At 37.2% G+C, this 22,815-nt stretch overlaps 1 protein-coding gene across 7 annotated transcripts in view; it reads right to left on the bottom strand.

Annotated features, from left to right (window-relative positions):
* LOC102302025 (protein diaphanous homolog 3) overlaps nucleotides 1-22,815 on the bottom strand; it is a 129,079-nt gene that overhangs the window by 74,374 nt on the left and 31,890 nt on the right. For 5 of the 7 annotated variants that reach the window (XM_042214487.1, XM_042214489.1, XM_042214488.1 and 2 more), the window contains 6 exons: nucleotides 19,654-19,772; nucleotides 19,490-19,554; nucleotides 19,002-19,106; nucleotides 17,333-17,650; nucleotides 15,749-15,863; nucleotides 1,798-1,806 (listed from right to left, as the gene is read on the bottom strand). In XM_042214487.1, coding sequence (XP_042070421.1) covers nucleotides 1,798-1,806; nucleotides 15,749-15,863; nucleotides 17,333-17,650; nucleotides 19,002-19,106; nucleotides 19,490-19,554; nucleotides 19,654-19,772 — 731 coding nt within the window. The remainder of the gene's footprint in view (nucleotides 1-1,797; nucleotides 1,807-15,748; nucleotides 15,864-17,332; nucleotides 17,651-19,001; nucleotides 19,107-19,489; nucleotides 19,555-19,653; nucleotides 19,773-22,815) is intronic. The other 2 variants (XM_042214490.1, XM_042214491.1) reach the window with 1 other exon arrangement.

Below are 22,815 nucleotides of genomic sequence, written 5' to 3'. Positions count from 1 at the left end.
GGGGGGGGGACACCAAAAAACCAAAAAACACTGGTGCTGAACAGTGGCAAATTACAAAAAAAATGCCCAACAAATGTCCAACAAATTATGGACCTAACAATATGGCTGATCCAACCATGTAGGCTTAGCTTTTATTATTAATATATTCCTTTATTGAAATAAAATATATTAGTGTTTCCTAAGCCTGGCTTAGTTTATGATGTTAAAAAAAAAAAAAAAACAGCACCACTAATTTAGTCATTCCCAGTTTACTTCTCAAAGAAATAATCGTTCATTTTATGAAAACAAACATTTAACCAAATCCAACTGAATACCAAAAAGGCAGGTCTCTACAGGTTTGTTTTAACTAGTGCCCATTATGTTTAAAAAATTACCATCACTGCTGGCTGATCCAGAAGCTACAACAACAAACAGATGAGACATGAGTAGTGCAGTAAAAAGAGGACATGTTCCTCATAGTACTTAATTCCCCACCTGCCAGCGACTGGAATATGTTCTGTGATTTTCACCTTGTCTTCTCACTAACACCCAAAGGAAAGCCATGTTATACATGTTTTATCTCTATCTATTGACACTGATACTCTCAAAGAGCTTCTCCAGAGGCTATCCGTGAAATCACAGAAATTGCCAACACTTTTGAGAGCTGTCAGCTCCTTCTCTGCTTGCCCACTCAGTACATTTGCTTGTTTGTTTCTCCGCTTTTTCTTCTTGTCTGTCCAAGTAAGTAAAAGGCACAGTACAAAGAAGTCTTTTTTACTCTGAGTTCATCAAATGTTAAAAACATAAATAAATAAATCTTAGTCCTTTGATATTACAACTATTTATGTCAATACAACCACCCCAAAGGGGAATGCACTGCGCAAGCATTCGATATATCAAAAATTGGAGGGAGATTTGAAGTTATAGTGTTTGCTTATAAAACTAAATCATCTACTTTTCTAAACTATTTCTCTCTACTGCTGATGGCAAGTTAAAACTAAATTCACTGTAAAATTAAAAGACTCCATTTAGACTGACGCAATTTCTAAAATTACACAAGTTCCTTGGATAATAATTCACCGATCAATCACAGAGTTAAAACACTGGCTGGAGGTCTACACTCTTGAAGGATGATGTTACAACTTAACTTTACAAGGTCGCATAATAAATCCAAGTCTGTGGTTGCTTTGGCAACACATGTAACACGGTCCACGGACAGAGTTTTATAGGCGTTAGAAGAGGCTCTTCATGTTAAACCAACAGGCTAACAAGTATTTTGAGCAACACGAAATACTTCAGATTAGCTACTACCTACCTGCAAAGACTTATCTTTAACACTGGTGAGTACGAAGAGTAAAAATACGAACAAACTACAGTCTTCAAATCTGCATCTTAATAATGATTAACTGCTTTTACTTTAGTAAAATGTACAAGACAATCCCAACTTCAAATGTTTGTCAGATTTAACTAGATATAAAACCTTTTAAATTTCAATAGCTTTTATAAAAAAAAGTAAATAATAAAAAAAAGAAAATAGAAAAAATGTAGGGGAGAAATACTGCTCAGAAAGGTCAGGTCAGCGTCATGCACCTTTATACAATTATACAGGTGCAAGTAGTAATGGGGGTTATGCTTCTTTAACAGATCAATTGAAATCCCTCAGTGCATGACTAACATGCAGGTTACAATTTCACAAACTCCCACAGTAACATATCTGAAATTAGTTTGGGACCAACTAAAACTGATGCTGCAAGATAAGAAAAGCAAGTAATAATTAAAAAAAAAAAAAATTAAAAAAAAATAAAAAAATCTACTAACCTTTTGTTTCTGTTGTAGAGCAAACATCAAGGCAGATCATGCAGCCAAGCAGAAGTTGCAAAAGAAAACAAGAGAAAAAAAAAGAAAAGAGAAAGTAATGAAGCAGAGACAAAGCAAACAGAAAAAAAGAAGAAGACAGTGTTATTTGAAGTAAGCATTACTTTAGACTTTTTGATGTCAGTCAAGAAATAACAAAGCACTACACTGAATGAAAAGTGATGCTGGAGACTATAGAAAGAGTTCATGTACTATATGCACTGCCAAGAAATATGTATAATTGTTATGACAGTTTAGGTTCAATTTTGATTTCTTTCCAATAAAATCAAACAAAAAGCAGAAGCATCACACAATTTTGAGATCTCTCTGTTCATTGAAATAGGCGTAATGTTCTAACATTCAACACTTATTTGAAGCAACAATGACACCGATGGCTGATGATGACTGTGTCATAATCACATCAGACATTACATGTCAGAGGCTTGTTTCTCTCATTTGAATAGATCACATTACACAGACTGATTGCTCTCATCGCATGCATCGGCATATTGTTTGCCAGATTTTAAACCTGCATAACTGTTTTGGCCACATTCACAGCAGCGACTGGAGCTAAAGTGCAAATTTCACATCTAATGTCTAGATAAGAATCTGAAATGTTCCAGTTAAACATTCTGTAACGTATTTTCCGTTGTGCTTGTGCTTGCACAAAAAATGTAAAACAATATTCTCATCTACTTCCAATCTTTTGACATGGATGTGCAATTTTGTCACATTATTCCGCCCAAGTTCACATGGATTTTTCGGCAAAAACAGTTCCACAAAACAAAAACAAAAACTGTGGTTACATATGTGTGCAGTTATGAAAATAAATACACTATTTTCCAGTTGTTTTGATGTTATTCATTGCACAGGTCACCACACAATCTGTGACAATGACTTATAACAGAGCTAAAGCCTACACCACTTTTAATTCTCTGACTTTTGGAGTTTGCTGGTGAAGCTTAAGACCTCCATTCTTTCCTTATGGCTTCTTACTTCAGCAACTGATACAGTAACCACAAAGACAGCAATTATGGCCCTCAGTTGTCAAGGGAGCAGATTAAACCTTTGAGTTCAGAAGCTGACATTGTAACAACAATAACTTTGTTTAATTTACTATTTGTGATTATTCAACATAAGATAAGTCTCAGTTATAGATATAATAATTAACTTTGGCTAACACCATAATAAATAGCAAATGCAATTAAAAATCAAACAGGACAAGACAGCTGACCTACAGTGGCTTGCAAAAGTATTCAGCCCCCTTGAACTTTTCCACATGTTGACAGATTACAGCCACAAACATGAATCAATTTTATTGGAATTCCACATGAAAGACCAACACAAAGTGGTGTACACGTGAGAAGTGGAACGAAAATCATACATGATTCCAAACATTTTTTTTACAAATAAATAACTGAAGAGTGGGGTGTGCGTAATTATTCAGCCCCCTGAGTCAATACTTTGTAGAACCACCTTTTGCTGCAAGCTCTGAAAACTGCTATTCACAAACGCTGTCCATCTAATCTGACTGAGCTGGAGCTGTTTTGCAAAGAAGAATGGGCAAGGATTTCAGTCTCTAGATGTGCAAAGCTGGTAGAGACATACGCTAAAAGACTAGCAGCTATAATTGCAGCAAAAAGTGGTTCTGCAAAGTATTGCCTCAGGGGGCTGAATAATTACGCACACCCCACTTTTCAGTTATTTATTTGTAAAAAAAAATGTTTGGAATCATGTATGATTTTCGTTCCACTTCTCACGTGTACACCATTTTGTATTGTCTTTCACCTGGAATTCCAATAAAATTGATTCATGTTTGTGGCCATAATGTGACAAAATGTGGAAAAGTTCAAGGGGGCCGAATACTTTTGCAAGCCACTGTATGTAAGCACACCGATTCAGGTGCTTGTCTTACACTGTAAAAGTAGACGAGGAATATTAACAATAACAAACAAGAATCATTTTTTAATGTGTTTATTAAAGACTTGTTCCAGACATTGCTGTAATTTGCCCAAGACTGATAAGAAAATGTAGCAAACAACAACAACAGTTTTACACTAAACAGTTATTTATGTTAAAGTTTACAATTCCTATTATCTATGTTTATGGGAAAATTGTCCCTCAGATAATGGGAGATTTAATCTATATGAAATAAACTAATATAACCTTTTAGCTATATGCAATGGGAAAATGATAACATCTTAGGAAGAATGTGGGGAGAAATGGGAGTCCGTGCCTGGAGTTGTAATGGCATGAACTGACCAGGGACTAACAGGAATAGCAGATAAAACATTGGGAAGATTAAGTGAAGCAAAAAAAAAAAAAAAGAAACCCCCAGCCATGGTTCTGCATGTGTGCACAGACAGGGGCGGGCTTGGACGAGGTTAATTATTTAATAGCCAGTAAATGTTATCGTAAACATATATATTAGGGATAATTGAGTAACCATAAGCAGCGTTAAATCTTATTAAAGTCAACATCTATTGCCTTGGTAAGTGGCTTTAAAAGATTGTCTCAAAGGTCCTCAGACAATTACTGTATGGGTGGCTTTATTAGACCTACTGCTTCTCTACTGGGAACTGTCACTCTTCAAAGAAATGCAATTTTGCAAACTGCTTGCTCCTAAGTGGTTCACCTTAAAAGGTTAGCATGAGAAATGGTGAGATTTTTGACATTCAATGCAATGCACAGAGCTACACTCAGCACCACCCATTTTTGATGCTTTGAAAAGTTGATCTTAAGTTGGGGAGTTTTTGCTGTTTTGTTTTTTTTTATTTTATTTTTTATTGTGAACGCAAGCAGTGGGGGAATGGTCTAAAGGGAGCTTACAAGAAAAGCTGTCTACTTGCATGCACTACCACTGGCTGAACTGCAGTGGTGCTGTAAGAGAAAGAAAGTGGGGGAGAAGTATAAATTATAATTAATTAATTATAAGTATAGCCGAGCTGAAGTTGACTTCCCTGTCCAAAGTAATGTTTACACTTTACAAATTAGGTTTTGTTTAGACAGTTATGTTAAAACACGACAATAACTTTCTATACTCGTGTTTGAGGTTTGAATTGCTGCAGTGTTAAACCTCATCCTACCAAATAGGGTCTGCACAGACCCCAGAGGTATAAGTTGTCATCATATCTGACAGGATATTTAATGCAAGTAGGGTAGTTAATGATTGTTTGCCATGGATCCTGGACTGAAGTATCAGAGTAGCAACAGGAATAAGGTTAATCTGTCATTTTAAAGGACAAAGACCTAGGGCTGGGCGATATATCGAGTTTTTTAAAAAATATCGATATATTTTCATACGAGACATAAGATGTGACAATACCGTTTATATCGATATCGTCTATGTTACGTTATAATTATACTTGTGGAGCCGCAGGTTTGCCTCTCTTTCGTCCACTTTTGTCTCTACACAACGTTACTCGGCCTCGCCTCTCCTTCACTGAACACAACTCCGCCTCCCCCATAGCCTCACCTGCAGGCAATGACAAGATGAAAGCGGAAAATCTCCGTTAGCGAGTTACCGTGCGTGGGGCTGGACGGCGTCAACGTGTTAGCGAGCTGACTGCACAATTGTGAGCTTTTTGTTATGCACAAAAACAACATTGTTTTCTTTTATTTATGGACCATGATTATTTAATAAATGCTGATAATTTATTTTTGAGTAATTTCTTCGTGTACATCTACGCTGTATGTAAATAAAAGTGCCCGTGTGACATCTGGGACACAGTGTGACTAAGAACTCTCTTTTTGTTCTTAACTTATTGCTTTAAAAAAAAAATCAAAAAAAAAAAAATCGAGATATATGTCTTATATCGCCATCCAGCTAAAAAAATATCAAGATATGAATTTTGGGTCATATCGCCCAGCCCTACAATGACCCCATATCTACATTCATTATTTGGACTGGGAACATCCCAAACTGGAAGCTATCATCATTGGAGACCTCGTCCATGCTGGGTCTACTTGAGACCTCTGGGTCATATCTCACACATAAAATGGAGAACCAGTTCTGCTACACTTCAAGCCCCAGCACAAAAAGCAATGACCATCCTGGGAGTGAGGAACCTGCGGAGGTGACTGTCCAACTCTTGGCTGAAAAAAATCTGCTTGCCCAAGGTGTTACCTCTGTTCCTGAACCATAGGCAGGAAGGTAACAGCTGCTAGCTCCTCTGGTCACATAACACCATTCCATGAGTACAGCATGTGGCAAACTGCATCTACTGTAGAGCTACATTTCGTGTGCATTTACTGTAGCTGTAGTTGCTTTCAGTCATTTTCTGTCGCTATGCAATGATAGTAAGAGCTTGGTTTACATTGCCAAGAATAATTCTCAGTGGGTGCTGGTCTCCACCAAAGCTTTGTCAAATATTCTGTTCATAATATTTATAGAATTTATGTGTGCAGCCAAGATGTGGAGGAAGTCTCTGATTTTTGCAGATTATGTGGTTCTGTTGGCTTCATTGGGCGCTGACCTCCAGCTTGCACTGGTGCAGTTTGCAGCTGATTAAGACGCTTCAGGAATGAGAATTAGAATCTCCAAGTCTGAGGCCATGAGTCTCAGCTGGAAAAGGATGGTGCACAGACTCCAAGGCAAGGATAAGCTGCTGCCCCAAGTGTTTTAGTATCTCAGGATCTTGTTCATAAGTGAGGGGAGAGTGTCACAGGAGACTGACAGACTGGTGCAGCATCTACTATAATGCAGACACTACACCAGTCTGTTGTAGTGAAATAAAACCTAAGTATAAAAGGGAAGCTGTCTAACTACAGATCAATTTATTTTCCTACCCTCACGTGACAACCCAAATAATGTTAAATTAAAATTAAATTAAATTACCAAAAACTACCATAAAGGATTTTAAATAAGATTTTAAGCAATAACAAAAATATTTTTTGTTTCATGAATGATTAATGTAATCCAATCATTTTCTTTAATAATGAGACAAAAAATTCATCTTTGGCATTAGATTAAATTTAATAGAATGGTACTGAAATCCTAAACCTTTTTTTTTTAATATAAACAGGACTTGTACTTAGTACATGTTGTAGATATGTCTCTACTAAAAACAATCCAATTCTCGAAGAAAAGTGAACATAACATTCACAAACATTCATTCCACCTCATTTCATTTCTGTATTTTATGTATATAAGTTTAGATTAGTTATTTATAGTTGGTTTACTCAGCTTTGTGTATGTATGTGTATGCATGTGTAATGTACGTGTGTGTGTGTGTGTTTTACATTGCTGTGCTTGAGAGCCACCATCTACCGGAACCAAATCAAACCAAATCCTTGCATGTGTCTACACATATACTTGGCCAATAAACAGGATTCTGATTCTGATAAAGTACTGTATTTTTCGGACTATAAGGCACACTTGAATCCCTTTCATTTTTTCAAAAATCGACAGTGCGCCTTATAATCCGGTGCGCCTTATGTATGAATTCTGGTAGGGCCGCCACAAACGATTATTTTGATAGTCGACTAGTCACCGATTATTTTTGCGATTAGTCGACTAATCAGATCATCATCCATTGGACGTAAAACGTACAGCTTATTGCACCAGCAGCATCTGCTCTTATATAACTATCATTAGCTTACAGCTTTAAGTGTTTAAGGTGCTAACTAAAAATAAAGACAAGATGATAGTTTATTAAATTTTAATGAAATTTGCAGATTGTTTCGGTGAAGTTTAATAAACTCCTTGCTATCTAAAATATAACAGGACACCGGAGTAAATTCTCGAGCATCTCACACTTCTGATAATCAGCTGTCTGCTTGACGTTTATTCAGCTGTGTAAAAACTATAACTTTAATCTCAGCCAAACCGATTTACTCAGGAACAAATAAAATACTAAAAAAAGCCAAACAATAACATTTTTAAGTTATCTAAGTGACTCATATATCATGTTTAACCTGAGTAGCGAAAGACGGCGGTGGGTTTGAAAACGATTTGCCGGGAGTCCGGTGTTCTCACGGCTCTAGTGAGCCTAGCCCCCGGCTAGCTATCGAGCTAGTGGGTAACAGACGTCTCCGAAAACGTCGGAGCGCTTTTGAAAATATGTGGTGTCTTGATAAACTGAGCAGATATTTGAGGTTTACACAGCTACATTCTCGCCTGAAAATATGTTAAACGTTTATTTTGTGACCCAGAAAGAATAATAAGAGTAATATTAAAACTAACTAGCTGCCGCCATTGTTGGAAACTGAGCTGGGCTGCGCTATGAATTCTGGGACACAGCTTCTTCTTCTTCGGGGTTTAACGGCAGCTGGCATCCTTGTACATGCAGTGCTGCCATCTTCTGTTTCAGTCCGTTATTACACTCTTAAATCCTGCTACTTATTCCTGCGTCTTTTGTGATCTTACAAAGCTTCAAACGACGCGTCGACTATTAAATCAGTCATCGACGATTTTGATAGTCGACGTAATCGTGACTAGTCGACTAATCGTGGCAGCCCTAAATTCTGGTTGTGCTTACTGACCTCAAACCAATTGTACGTAATACACGACACTCAAAAATCTGTCAAAAAATGTTTTAGCACAACTTTGGTAAGCTACAAAGCCACACCACTTTGATGGATTGTCGGAGCATTACAGCTACGGCTTTAACGGAGTTAGAAGTTAGCAGGAAGTTAGCTCGCTAGTTTCCACCCCAACATGATATATCCTGTTCTGTCTGAGAGATTTCTGAAAAATTTTTGTAGGGTTACTGAAGTTGGGCTAGCTGGTATATAATGATATGCTGTGTGACCGCTAGCGACACAGCTAAGTTAGTATAACATAAACCCAATCATGCTGGATCATGAATGCTAACTTTTTTCCACTCTATAGAAGTTAACGTGAGGGTTCCCAAGGGTTAAGAACAAACGCAATCGCATGGCAGGATGCTGTAAACGGACCAAACTTCAGACAGGAGAACAACTGAGATAATCCATCCACAATACAAGGTTAGTCATTAATATACTGCAAGAACATGGGAATAGAGCAGCTGCGAGAGAATTCAACATTAATGAATCAATGGTACGGAAGTGAAGGAAGCAAGAAGAATGAGTTGAGTAAAGTTTGACTTATCTGACTGTTTTGTTTCGCTTAATGCTCCTTATAATCCAGTGCGCCTTACGATCCGAAAAATAGGTTCAATGATACGGTGCTGCCACAAATTTAACTTTGTTATCTTATACACAAAATTACCAACACATTTAAAAGTATACTAAAATGCCCAATTAAAAACTGTTTTGAATTGTAGCTTGAAACCAACACGTAGGTATTTTCTCATGTTAATTATGTCCAGTTTTACTTAGCCCCCTCTGTAATTAAATCCTAGAAGGTGATAATGATTTTACTAGTGACAGCTCTGGGCTTGTCAGAATAGTTTGGTTCTCCTCAGTTTGCATTTGTCAAAATTACATATATGGCTCTAACTGGAAAACAGCCTCTAAAAAAGCAAAAGCAAAAATAACCACTTGGTTGACAAAACATGAAATTTAAGGACAAATGTAGAGGAAAGTCTTCCAACCGGCAATTACAATTTCCCTCCCTCTTTTGCAAGTTAGTGCAAATGTCCACTGCTATAGTATCATAAAACTTTACGGATTAAAAAATATATATAAAAATACCTCAAGCTCAACAGGATTATTTTTCTGATGTTCTGAAGAGCACTTTACAGGCAAAAAAATCAATGTATCTGCACTATTCTTTGCAAGTCCACTAATAAAGAGTTATTTTGGCTGAGTCAATAAACAGAAAACAGATCTTGACAAGCTAAGTCACTAACTAGTGACACTATAATCAAATAAAGGTCAACAATCCAAATAGAAAACTATAGCTAGGATGAATGTAATGTTAATGTTATGAAAGTCAAAATATGAACTAAGACAATGAAAAAAAAAAACCTTCTACCTTGGGGGAAGACCTAGACGAATAGAGCCTTCAAAATGCTTTCAAGATAGATCAACATCCACAAGAAAGCACAAGAGTTATTAATGCATTACATTCTTAGAACCCATCTACCATGCACACCAGGCTGTCTCCTGTGCTTAATTCTGCTTTATGATTACTGCATTACACTACAGGCATAACCTTACAAACATTAAAGTAACATGTTGCCTCAGTTGTGTTCCTCGCTGGAATTTTTTCATTAATTTTTATTGATTAAGTCAGCATATTTGCATAATTTATCTAAGAAAAAAAAGAGCATATATGCATTTGTCTGTTTCTTGCTTTTTATACCAACTGTTCATAAACACAGAGAGCACACAAAAAGCAGTCGCAAATAGTTATATTTTCTTTAAGCACCGTTTAAGCACCGGCACAGTTTCAAAAGTACCGGTTTGGTACTGGTATCGAATAAAACCTAAACGATACCCATCCCTACTGGAGAGGTGCTCATGATCAAAGGAATGTCTTGATCCTACTGCTTGAACCAAGACTGTACAAATTTAAGAACATAATGACAACATTCAACAATCAGACTTAACACACACAAAATCTGGGAAAAAGACCATCACAGCTGTATTTTCAGCAGACATTCTCTGGTTTTACCGAGGAGGTGCTGTGTTGTGTATTGTGTGAACTGTAACAGTTTGTCAATAAATAGCTGCGAGGGAAGCTGCTCTTTGAAGGATTTTGGGCTGGAGACAGTTTAGGAGCGCGAGCTCCAAGAGCTGGTTTTTGACCAAAAACTTCCCTTGCTAGCAAGTAAAAGATGTTCGTCTTGTTTTTGTCGTTAACAAGAATAAGTCTCTAAACTAGCAGGGCTCGAGGAAACACAGACCCAACAGTGTGGGTGACAGGAATTGTCTTAGAAAACTACTTAGAGGAATAAACATCACCAAAAAAAAAAAAAAAGGAAGTTTCAAGAAATATGAATCCATATTTAATGAGGCAAACTGAGTGAATACTGTTTCACATTGTGTCCCGTTTAATGTTTAATGCTGATCCAGATGCTGCTGCTCTTAAGTGAGATGAAACATGATGCTACACGGCTGTGTTAATAAGAAAACAAACCCACAAGCACGTACACATGTAAGTTCACTTGATGACCCGCGCTAGTGGTAGCAGCTGGGTCCGATTGCACAACCTACCAGTCATCCTGCTCCTACAACCTCCACTGGGACTGGAAAAAACCGTGAGGAGAACAACCTTTCAAATGATGTGAAAGACAAATGTTTCTTTCTCACCAAATCTAAAATGCATTGCCCGTTAACAGTAACAAACCAAGCAGTTGGAACGGCACAGAGCTGAACCGCTTTTGCGTGCCTGCCCATAAGATGAGGCATGTATTTCATGAAAGCTGGAAAATAAAATTCTGTGAAAATGTGCAGACGTAAGGTCATTAACCTAACAGGAAAGTACAATGTCTTCAGGTGAACATCCCTCCTTTGCCATCCCCAAAGAACACCTGTTTGACTGTCTGTCTACCTGTTTGCCCTTTAGATCTGCCTCCATTATTCAACACTTTGACTATAGGGAGCTAGGGTTGCATTGGTGTGTAAGGGAGGGAGAAGGGGGCACTGTGCCTTGAGAGGAACGCCATAGAGTTGTGACAGGTAGATAACACCTGGATGAATAATTCAAATTGGCGTAAGCTAGCTGAAGCAGTGACAAGACAAGAAAGAAAACACAAGACGTGAATAAATCATCAGTGAAGGGACTAATAAATGAAACACCGGGGAGGGATAACATCTCTTGCTACCTCCTACTCAAGCTTTAATCATTCCAACAACCTTGTACATGAATATTCCAGATATAACCAGCTACACTAATGTCTTAGGCAGTAAGAGTATGGTGTTTTATTATGCAATATCACCACTAAAATAGTCACCAAAATACAAAACAGTCTGATTCCACAAGGAGTGCTAGTACTGAAACTACTACTTTAAAAAAAAAAAAAAAGAAAAAGAAAAAGAAAAAAGTCACTGCACAAGCAGTCTATTTAAATATAGGAAAGAATCATTTCTATAAAACCAGTAATACTGTGATAATAATATTATTTTGATATTTCCCCAGCACATTAAAGTACTTTCTCAGGGATAGGACTGGCTAAACAAACGATCCATACGTGTGAGTTGGTATGACAACTCACACGTATGGAGTATGTAACTGTTTCAGGGGTCAGTGGCTTGAAGCTACCATTTATGGGAATTTGCCCAAGTCAGAATCCAGCTTTCATGTGTTAGCACTGGTGCTTCAGTTGGTCTAAATTAGGGGTGGGTTTTTATAATCGATTCATCGATTAAAATAGATTCTGGCTTGGATAACGTAAAATCGATTCATTAAAATCCTGAATCGATTTTTTTAATATAAATTTATTTTGCCCGAAATGCCAGAATCTCTGGTGACATCTCACAAAATTTCAAGAACCACCAAACAGTTAAGACAGTAAATGAGAGCAGGTACACGGATTCTGCACATAGACTTAAACACCGCCTTTCTTAAATGCCGCCTTTCTCACGGTTGGGGCTGAAAGCCGACAGCTCGCTGATTCTGATCTGTCGGCGGGTCCGCGCTTTGTGTTCACGCCCTTTATGAGCCGATTCTAAAGCTGTTAGTTTGATCTCTCTCCAAACAGTATTGACCGAACCAGCAGCAAAAGAAGATCCAAACGCTTCACATAAACATCGTCATGAATTCACTCTGACTTTTACTGTTTTGCTTCCACCGCAATGCACAGCTCTCGCTCTCTCTCTCTCTCTCTCTGTACTTCAAGAACAGTTTCCCTTTCTTCATTAATCTCTTGCTTGTTACGCACAAATCTATTGTTGTTTACAGCGCTGTCAGCCGCTGTTTTTTTCCCTTTTACATTCTTCCGAAAAGAAAATCTCATTTCTGCTGTTCAATACTGAACAAATTTAAACTTTTTAAAATTATTCAAAATACATAATGCTTAACCGTGTCTCTAATAAAACCGCTGTAACTTTAGAGGTAATGTTCATATGTTGATTAATGGTTTTCTTTCGTTTTTGATGTACTGCAGAATATTTTTATAAAATCCCAGGCCAGGAAAATCACCTTCATGTTTTTCTGTGTTTTATCTTCAGCTACTTTGACACAAAAGCATCTGCTGTGACGCTTACACCTGGACCTTGTGAATCGGAATTTAATCGATTCTAGAAATCAGTGACGATACCCAGCCCTAGTCTAAATCTCCATGGAAGCAATTTTGCAATGAAGGACATAAAACAACAAATAATGTCCCAAGAGTTTAATCGACTTCCAGGCAAGAGATTCAAGCAACTAACAACAGCTATCCCCGATAAGACATGGTAGTAAATACATTAGAGGGTTACCTAGGCAACGAGTGTCCAGAAAGCCCGCCAGTGACCATGAATGGGTTCCAATGTGGCCGAAGAATCAGATAGTGGGCTGCACCTGGTGCATAAAGCTGTTCATGACAAGGCCGAGATCAGACTATAGTCAGCCCTCTATTTTCTTTTTATTTTATATTTACTAATTACAGAGATGGGCAGTAACGCTACTGTAATCTGTTTACTTTTTTCAAGTAACGAGTAAAGTAAGGGATTACTATTGCAAAAACGGTAATTAGATTACCGTTTCTTTGCCGTAGGAACGCTGCGTTACTGCGTTACTAAAACAGAGATTTTTTTGCGAGAATGTCTCATGACAGTGACATAAGCGAGTGTGACGTTCGTGACAACAGCTGTCTGCAGATCAACAATGGATCATATATCGAGTGCGGGAGAGAGTATGAGCGTGCAGCGTTTAAAGCGTGGAAGTACTGACCTTACTTTGAGTTTGGTTCCATAAAGAGTGACAAAAACATTAGTGTCCCTTGTGCGTGGGAAGAAAACTTCTTTTTATACCGAACACATAATTTAATTTTTGCTTGATGCATAAAGTTAAAAGCTTAAAACTAATAAAACAAGTTTTAAATAGAGACTTTTCCATTTGATTACATTTTGTATGATGGATTATGCAGAAAAAGTAGAATTGGGCTAAAAGATCTATCGCTTTATCACCTATTCAGGTTGTAAATCGTGTTTTTAAAAAGTAACTAAGTAACTAAGTAATTAATTACTTTTGAAAATAAGTAATCAGTAAAGTAACGAGATTACTTTTTGGGGGAAGTAATCAGTAATTAGTTACTGATTACTTTTTTCAAGTAACTTGACCAACACTGACTAATTATTAATTAATTTTTGTTGTTTAACCATTTATAGTTTCTGTTGCTTTTCAGCTAAATTATTCTGTATCTAAAAAAAAAAAAGACCATTTCTTTTAAGGTTCATTGATTGCACAATGCTTATAAACCCAGAGTAATACTGCTGAAGTATCTTAATTAAGACAATTATTAATTATTACTTTTACCATCCAGCTGAGACAAGAAGGCTGAAGAAAAAGTGAAGTAGAAAGTTTAAAGCAGTGCTGAACACAAACTAATGTACACAACTGTCTAGATGAGTGAACTGAATGGATGAGTGCGGAAAATTTCTAAAAAAAAAAAAAAAGTTAAAGAAAACAAAGAAATATTATGTAATAATAAGTTAAATAATATATTACACACAAATGCTTAACTGTGTGAAAACATCTGTTTATGAAGGATGTCCCACGTAAAAGATTAAAAATGGTTCATAATAATTTAGTGATAAAATGTCATATTTCAACTGTGGTAAGTTATGTTAAAAAAAAAAAAGTCATTTAATTAAAAATATATTCTATACAATCAGCATTAGTTTTTCTGTATCTTATTTTGAAGGAGTAATATGTGTTCGCAATGCATTGAGGGAAGCAGAAGCTATAATCAGTTGGGAAAAAAGCATGGTACAGAAAACCTGGCTGTGTTTAAACTTCATCTCCTGTGGCCTGAATCTTTATATAGGGCTGCACGATTTTGCATAAAATGAGAATCACGATTTTTGGCTTAGAATTGAGATCACGATTCTCTCACGATTTTCTTTTCCAGTATAAATATTTATTGCACTTATTAACTGCACATCAACTTCGTAACAGTTGAGACTGAACATAAAAACAATAAATAAACATAAAAACAACAAATGTCTCACGTTTTGTTGTTGCCGCAAAATGTTGTACTGCTTGAAATTCTGTCTCCACCGTTGCTCGACACTGCGTGTATAGAGCAGGTAGTGCAACAATAGAAAAATAGTTGCGGGACGGCACTGTGTAGCGTTTGTCTAGGGTGTTGATCATTTTCCTAAATCCCTCGTTTTGCACAGTGTTGATGGGAGCCATATCTTTGGTCAGGTGATAAGTAATAGCCTCCGTAATTTCTTTGAGTTCGATATGTATAGGGAAGCGCTGTATAAGGTTCCCGTTATTGATGTTTGGGTGGTTGACCGGGAAGGATTTTCTCCTGTCACTTTCTCGTCATCCCTGACGTGCTCTCCGTTGTTTTTTCCCTGCTAATTTTAGCAGCCAGCTTCTGTATCACGTGGTATAAGGCTCCGCCCTTGTCATTTATTGAGCAGGAAGAGAGAGCGCTTGTTTTCATGCAGATTACTTCCCGGATCAAAATGCAGTACAATCGTCGTCGTCTTTTTTTTCTTTTTTTTTTCTTTTTTTAAATCGTTGTCATTTGGAAATGAGATCGCACATAAGTATGAATCGAGATCGCGATTTTCTAACGATTAATCGTGCAGCCCTACTTTATATACACCATCGAAAGCAATGGCTTTTCACTCAGCACTTTAATCGAGTTATTCAAGCCACAATTGTAAAAGATTGTAAGCCGTCGAGAATACCGTAATAAAGGAGCAAGACGCTCAGTTTCCTGGCTCATGAAAATTGAGTTTGGCTTGCTGTTGACCTGCGTTAACATACACAGTGTATCCAACGTAGCGATAAGAGTGTAAAGGATAACCAAGCCTTCTCAGAATACAATGCACCACCTTGACAGATGGAAATTAAATAAGTGCATTAAAAAGTAGATGGTCTTACCTGTTCTCTGTGATCCAAAAGTAAGAGCAACTCTGTTGAGCAGATCTGGCTTTGCATACTGGTCCTCATCAACCCGCACCCAAAAACAGCCCTCTGACATTTCTTGGGGACGAATCTTAAAATACACAGCCATAATTTACATCTTTAATAAACCAGTTAGGGCTTGACAGAGAAATATAAAGATTACTTAATTATTTATTAGTCATATTAAAGCCTCGAGATATAGTTTCCCATGAAGACTGACACCAAATGTTATAAATAAATAACAATAAGCACACCACCAGGTATTTGCATTACTTTCCAGATTAATATAAAGTACAGTATTCCCATTACTCAATGAAATAGTTTTCCTCCTTGGAACAATAACAAAGTCAGCAGAACCTACAATACAGACTAAAATAAAGAAAGTCAGACAAGCAGGTAGATAAATAGATAGAAGTTGGTAAAACCTCAAGCTTAATTTTAAAAATATATTGAGGAGTCTTTAAATTGAATCCATAGTCTATCAAAGAATATTTTCAAAGTGAATACTTCCTTTAATCACCAAACGCTGGTAGCACTGCTGATGTTTTGAAGAATCAACTATCTTTCACTGCATATGTTTGTAGTTATATTAAACTGATCTCGTTGTCACTGTCAGCAACTGGCTTTGAAAGGCAATTAGAGCCAAGATACAAACATTGTTGCGTGACTCAATATGCCGGACCTTACTAAAACACTTGTGAATATTAGATTAAGCAGAGTCCAATGAAATGCAACACTAACGGAAAGCTGACTTCCTCCTGTATCTATTACATGTGTAAATTGCCAGCTGTATTTTTGTATGTCCACCAAAGCCAAACCTTTCAAGTTCTTGTTATATGATGAAGAAATGAAGAATGGTCAAATTAACACCATGAAACTCTGGTGCAGATGTGGATCACCTTGTTTAAAATTGCAAGACAGGTCACTGACCTCAGCAAAGATACCCTTACTAAGTGCCACTCTATTAGGAAAGTGATAAATGAGTGTCACTGCATTAGGACTGCTGTTTGTGGGCAACAGTTGGAAGTTGAACTCTTATTAATGAGAAAGTTTTACAACAGCTTTGTCCCAAACACAGCCATATGCAAGGGTCTTCCACAGCTACAGGACAGGTTCTCCACATGTCCTACAAGAATGTTCTCTGTAAATTTCAAACATCTGGTTTAATTTGCTGAACATCTGTACTGTTGTGAATCTGACATTAAATTATTAATCAAACCACAAACTAACATCGCTGGTGGTGTGAACTAATATTGCTTTGCGGATAACAACATCTGTATTAGTACCACAGAGGCTGCTCTGACAATAGCATCTGATCATCTGTTATTTTCAATTATTTCTGTCTTGGCACAAAGTGAGAAAGTTGTTGTTTAATTCTCAGAGAAACACCTGTACTTAGCAGGAGCTGCCAATAAACATCAGGAACGAAGTAGAGGGTCTCTACGTGGCCTAAATTTTAGTTTCTTCTTTCAAAGTTTTTGAAATACTTCATTTTTTATAATGTAACATACACTACGGTGCATTGTACCAACTGTAGTATGTTACATCTGTGAGTCTTACCTTGGACCAGTTCAGGCGCTTCATGGAGGTTTCAGGCTTGAATTCTTTCTTTGGCCTGAGGCCATAAGGCAGAGTGTGGTGGGTAGGTGAGCCTAGACCACCCCCAAATCCAAGAGGGGGTGGTGGGGGAGCACCAAACGGAGGAGGCATTCCAGGTGGTGGAGGTGGTGCAGGACAACCAGGTAACGGAGGCGGAGGGGGAGGTGGTGGTGGGACTGGCCCAAGAGATGCTGGAGCAGGAATTGGAACCCCAGATGGGATTGTTGAAGAAGATGATGCCTGTCCAGCATTGGCCGGCCCCACGGGTACAGCTCCAAACTGAAAATTCAAGCAAAATAAAATTCAGCTATAGAAGTAGAAATAAACGCACACACACACATGCACGCACAGAGCTCAGAACTGAAGCAGTTTTGAATTGAACAGTAAACTGTAGCCTGGAATTTAAAAAATTATACTTGAAATACAACATCATCAATTAAATTTACAAAACAGGCTGAACAAGGCTGATGATACGACATCTCAATCAGCCAGTCCCAGAGTTCATAGTTTAGGGCTCCATGCTATTGCACTTAGCTTCCAACTTGAAATGTATTTTCTGCAGAATGAACGCCTTCGTATTTCATTTATTTATTTATTTTTTAAATATCACGTGGCAGTGAATTCACATGTCAAAGAAAACAAAGAAAAACGACTTATTGGAGAGACCAAAAGCAAAACAAAATGTGCTTATACACCATGTTCTGTATTCTTTCCTGTGTAATACCTCTACGGTATGGATACCAGAGCTGTACTCTTTCAACCATTCAGTAAAGGCCAAATGCTCAGAAAGGGTCCAGATACTGTTAAGATCATACACACAATGATGTTTTTTCAAAAATACAAAAAAACAGAAATGCTATAGCTTTGTAAATTGTATCATATAGAGCAAATGGCTTATTGATCCATGCACCAGTTTTAGATTAAAGACGCCGACTAAAGGTCAGCCCTGGGCTCTTATTCTGCGTCTGCAGGGAAGAACACCTTTGCTGAATTAACAAGCACGAGTGAAAGTCTGTTTGGTGGGAGCGAGACTGATACAGGCATGGTCAAAGACAAAGAGACAAAGTATGTATGCATGCACCTGCACCGGTTAAATGTACCATCACCATTTGAACCAAGGCAGTATTTGAGTATTCATCCTGTGTTTGCTCACTCAAATTGAAAAATTATCATGGAAAAAAAGGAAGTTCTTTTCCTCTCTCTGAGTGTGTAGTTATCTTGCAGTGCCAGGGTGTAGGAGTAACTCTCTGGAGTGTTGTGGTATGGGAAGGGGGGGCTGAAGGGGTTGTCAGAATAAATTGCTTTTAGAACAATTTCCTCTTATGGGATAGAGATCAGAGAATTAGAAATGGCCAACATGGAGGACTGGTCAGTATTCCTATTAGACTTAGTGTCAGCTAGCCAGTAGAGCAGCCTCTATGTCAAACCAAACGGCAGGCTCCAGTGAATAAAACCCCCACCCCTATGCCACAACCCTAAATAACAAGAACATCTCACCATTGGAAAGTAAGAAAAGAAAGTTGAATTGAATTTCAATGCAATATTCAAGGGATTTTAATTAGTAATCCAATCGAACATTTTCTTACATCTCACATCCCGTTTCGAATAAAAACAAAATGTACAAAAGTACCTGGGACCTGAAGGCCTGTAGCTCTGCTTGGAGTTCAGCTATTTTTTCTTCACACTTGACCAGCTGAGCTTGTGCCTCCTGTCTGCTTAGAAATTCCTCATCAAACTGAAAAAAAGAGCACCAAATATCCAGTTTATTCAACCAAGCACACATAATACTGACTTGGAATATAACTTGAAATTAGCTGATTTCAGCTAATGGTAGAAACAGATACAATTACACTGCTACATTACAATAAAACATTGTTTTATTATATCTCACTTTAAAATGAAGTTTGCGTATTTTAAGGTCAGTCTGGTCATTATTCCACAGCAAGATGTCACGGTTGCTAACTGATGTTTACAAAAACCTATATGGTTGTTATTCCTATGGCCTCATTATATTTAGATTTTTAGAAGAGTTTGTGTTTCATTAGTACCTTATTTTATACAACACATTAGTTTAAATGTCAGCATGCTATATTTTTGCTTCCTTTTGTCATTACTTGCCTTCTGTGCCAGTTCCGAAGCTTGTTGTTCATATTCATCTATTCGAGATTTATCCACGCACACCTCTGAAAAACAAAAAACAACTAGTCAGAAATTATCAGTGCTCTACTGAAAAAAATAAATTAAAAAAAAAAAAAAAAAGCTATCAAAATTGTGCAACTTGCCTAATAGGTGGCTAAAGTCGACATCGAGGCGCTTGCGGTAACTGAAATCTGGGTCAGTGCCACTACGGTGGAGCACAATTTGAGAAACACATTCCTCAATGATCTTAAAGTACTGTGGCCTGCGAGCGAAGATAAATGAGACAAAAAGTATAGAGAGATAGTTAGAAACATACAACTGTCTTTGAGCCACAGGCACAGGCTTTCAAGCAATTTTAATCTTTTATTTAACCAGGCAAACCATTAAGAACAAAATGCTCTTCACAATGGTGGCCTGATAATGGCAAAGAAACCTTAGTGACAAAATTTACACTCGCTTTTCTCTGCTGTAATAAAATTAACAATTTAAGTCACTCCTGGTAGCTGCATTTAAATGACATCAAATACTATGCATGGCTATCCACTGTGTTTACGCTACGTTACCTGCAGATGACATCAGGTTGCTGCAAGGTATCCGCATACAGTTCTACAAACATTACGCAGGATATCATATTACAGGAAATCGTTTCTGTCTTCAGTCTTTTCCAACTTTCCTTATTGTAAAAATGCCGTTTCATCTTTTATTCATGACATGCTTAATGGTCTGAATAATACAATACAATTTATACCATTTATGACTCAAAGTACAGCAGACAAGTTAAATAAAATTGCCCTCTCCCTCTGCAAACTTGTGGTGTCAGATGTTCATGTTGTGTGACTTTGCACCACTCACACAACAATTTGCTGGCAAAGACTTCTTTTGATTATCGCAGATGTTCAAAGCTTTAAGGCTAGCGATGCTATTAGTTGGAAATTGATTACAATTTATTAACACAAAATATAATCTCTATTTAATACTGAAATTTCATGCACTGCATTGCTACACACAAGAAACAGTGAGCAAAGACACTCTGTGCTCAAGGCCTAATGCTTTCCGCTTACTGTTGTACTTTAAATAAGGCCTGGGACTGCAAAAACACCTAATTGTATTTGTTAGTTTTAATCTGTTTAGTGTATGCAGGAAGAACATGGCTAGCAAAAAGATACGGGAAATGTGCCCGAAATCTTTTACAGTTACTGTATTATATCAGAGACAGTTTAATATACTAACAGACGGCTCTAAACTAATTAGCATATTACTGAGTTGTTTTTTCTTGTTGTTTTTCAAGTAATAGGTAAAATTTGAAAACAACTCACAAAAAAAAAAAAAAAAAAAAAAAATCACAACATGGTACACTTTACATGCACAAGCATATAATTACCGTAATTAACACTAATTAATGGAAATTATACATTTTTCAACTTTGAGGGGGAAAAAATATGCACACAGATACCTTAATGCAGAGAATAACTACATAATTCCCAGTTTGGCCTCTTTTGATTTTTATTTAATAATTAAACTAATAGTGGTGTATCAGATGTCTCGCACTATATCAAATATTGAAAACCTATGCCAACAGGAAATGGAAGTACTGTAAGGAAAGAGAAAATTTATCACAATTTTATTTATTTAAAGTTCTGCCCCTCACTTTGCTTTTAGGAGGGTGGTAATGTGTTTGCTTACATACATGTGTCCATATATACCACAAATTTGGTATTCACTGAAGCAATATTTAAGCTTTCTGTAGGACAGGGAATCAACTGTGTTGATTGTGGAGACAGTAAATTACTAAAGTGAGGTAGATGCTAATGTTACACAGGTCCCTGTTACAAGACCCTTTGGGTTCCTTCAAACCTAGCGCCTTAATAAAAGCACTGTTTTGATGATAATATCAGCAAACGCTGAGTAATTGCATTTAAACTGTTTCATATGGCTCTGCTGGACACACTGATCACAAAATAACCAGGGCCAAGCCTCAATAAGCAGAAGGAAATAATATAATAACAACAGATGACATGCAACGCTGGGAGGCACAGTGCTATTGTGAGTTAAAGATAAAGTGAATGTTTGATCTGTTCATTATCTTACAATGATCCCGCTGAGAGTCCTAATCCCTTCTACACCAAATCATTAACTAATACTTTGATACTTACAAACAGTGATTAATCAGGGATATTGGTTTCCACCTCTTCCTAAAACAATGCAGAGACTGCATCTCATAATACCATGCATATGATTCGAAACATTAGCTACACAATGGAATCACTGAATCAAAAACATTAACAAAAAGAATTCCAATAACTAAAACCAGTGCAGTTCATCAGAGGGACCACATTCAGACAATGCCTAATCTGCCACTAAGGACAATCAACAATGCAAGACAAATTTCTATAGCAAACCCAGTACACATATTTAACAGAAATACTATTAGCTAATGGAGCCTTAATCACTAAACTACAGGGAGAAATATGTTCATTCCATTAAGCTACTATTTTTAAACAGTCCTCACAATACTGATGTTAAATTATAAGCTGAATTAGAGTGAATTCATGTTCTAGATAAAAACAAAATCAAAGGATAATGTATTATTTTTTTATGGTCAATTTTTAGTACTTTTTCCTGATGAAAAATTTAAAACATAAGTCAATTATTATAACTGCTAGTTGTTATTAGAGAAGGACCGATACGTATCGTTCCGATACTGACCTAAATTACTGGATCGGATATCGGAGAGAAATAAAAAATGTAATCCGATCCGAAGTATCACAAAATCACCTCACAAAACGCGCTACCTGGCGTAGCCCAGCTTGGCGCATCGGAGCAGTATGTGTCACGTGATAGAGCTGTTGTCTGCGAGACCTGTTGGTGGTCTGGTGGAGCCTTTGGAGCCTCGCTATGCTTCCAAACAGTGTCATTTCATCTCAGAGAAAACTATCCCAGAGGAGTAAAGCAAGTGTGTAAGTGCATGTCTGAATGTTTGCATAGTATTTCCACGTTAAGCTTAACAACTGATATATGGAGCCACAGCTGGACTGGCCGTCGGAGTTCCATATTGATGTGAAAAGGAAGAGACTTGTTCCATACTTCAGGTAGAATAAAAAAAAAAAACCCAAAAACAAAAACAAAAATACAAAGCTGGAGTTATTCTGTCTTTGCTACAAAGCTGACTCTTCTCTCATTCTCTCCCCTCCCTCCCCCTTTGCTACTTCAATCATGAAACTGATCAATGACCAGCTGATCGTTTTTTCTGCCGCAAGTCCCGTCTTTCTTGTTTGTTTATCGCCCACTTTGCGCCAGAAAGAGGA

The sequence above is a fragment of the Haplochromis burtoni genome, unplaced genomic scaffold (assembly GCF_018398535.1).
Source record: "Haplochromis burtoni strain Fernald_Lab_line unplaced genomic scaffold, NCSU_Asbu1 Contig_573, whole genome shotgun sequence".
Classification (NCBI taxonomy): domain Eukaryota; kingdom Metazoa; phylum Chordata; class Actinopteri; order Cichliformes; family Cichlidae; genus Haplochromis; species Haplochromis burtoni.
This window is presented reverse-complemented; position numbering and strand designations above follow the sequence as displayed.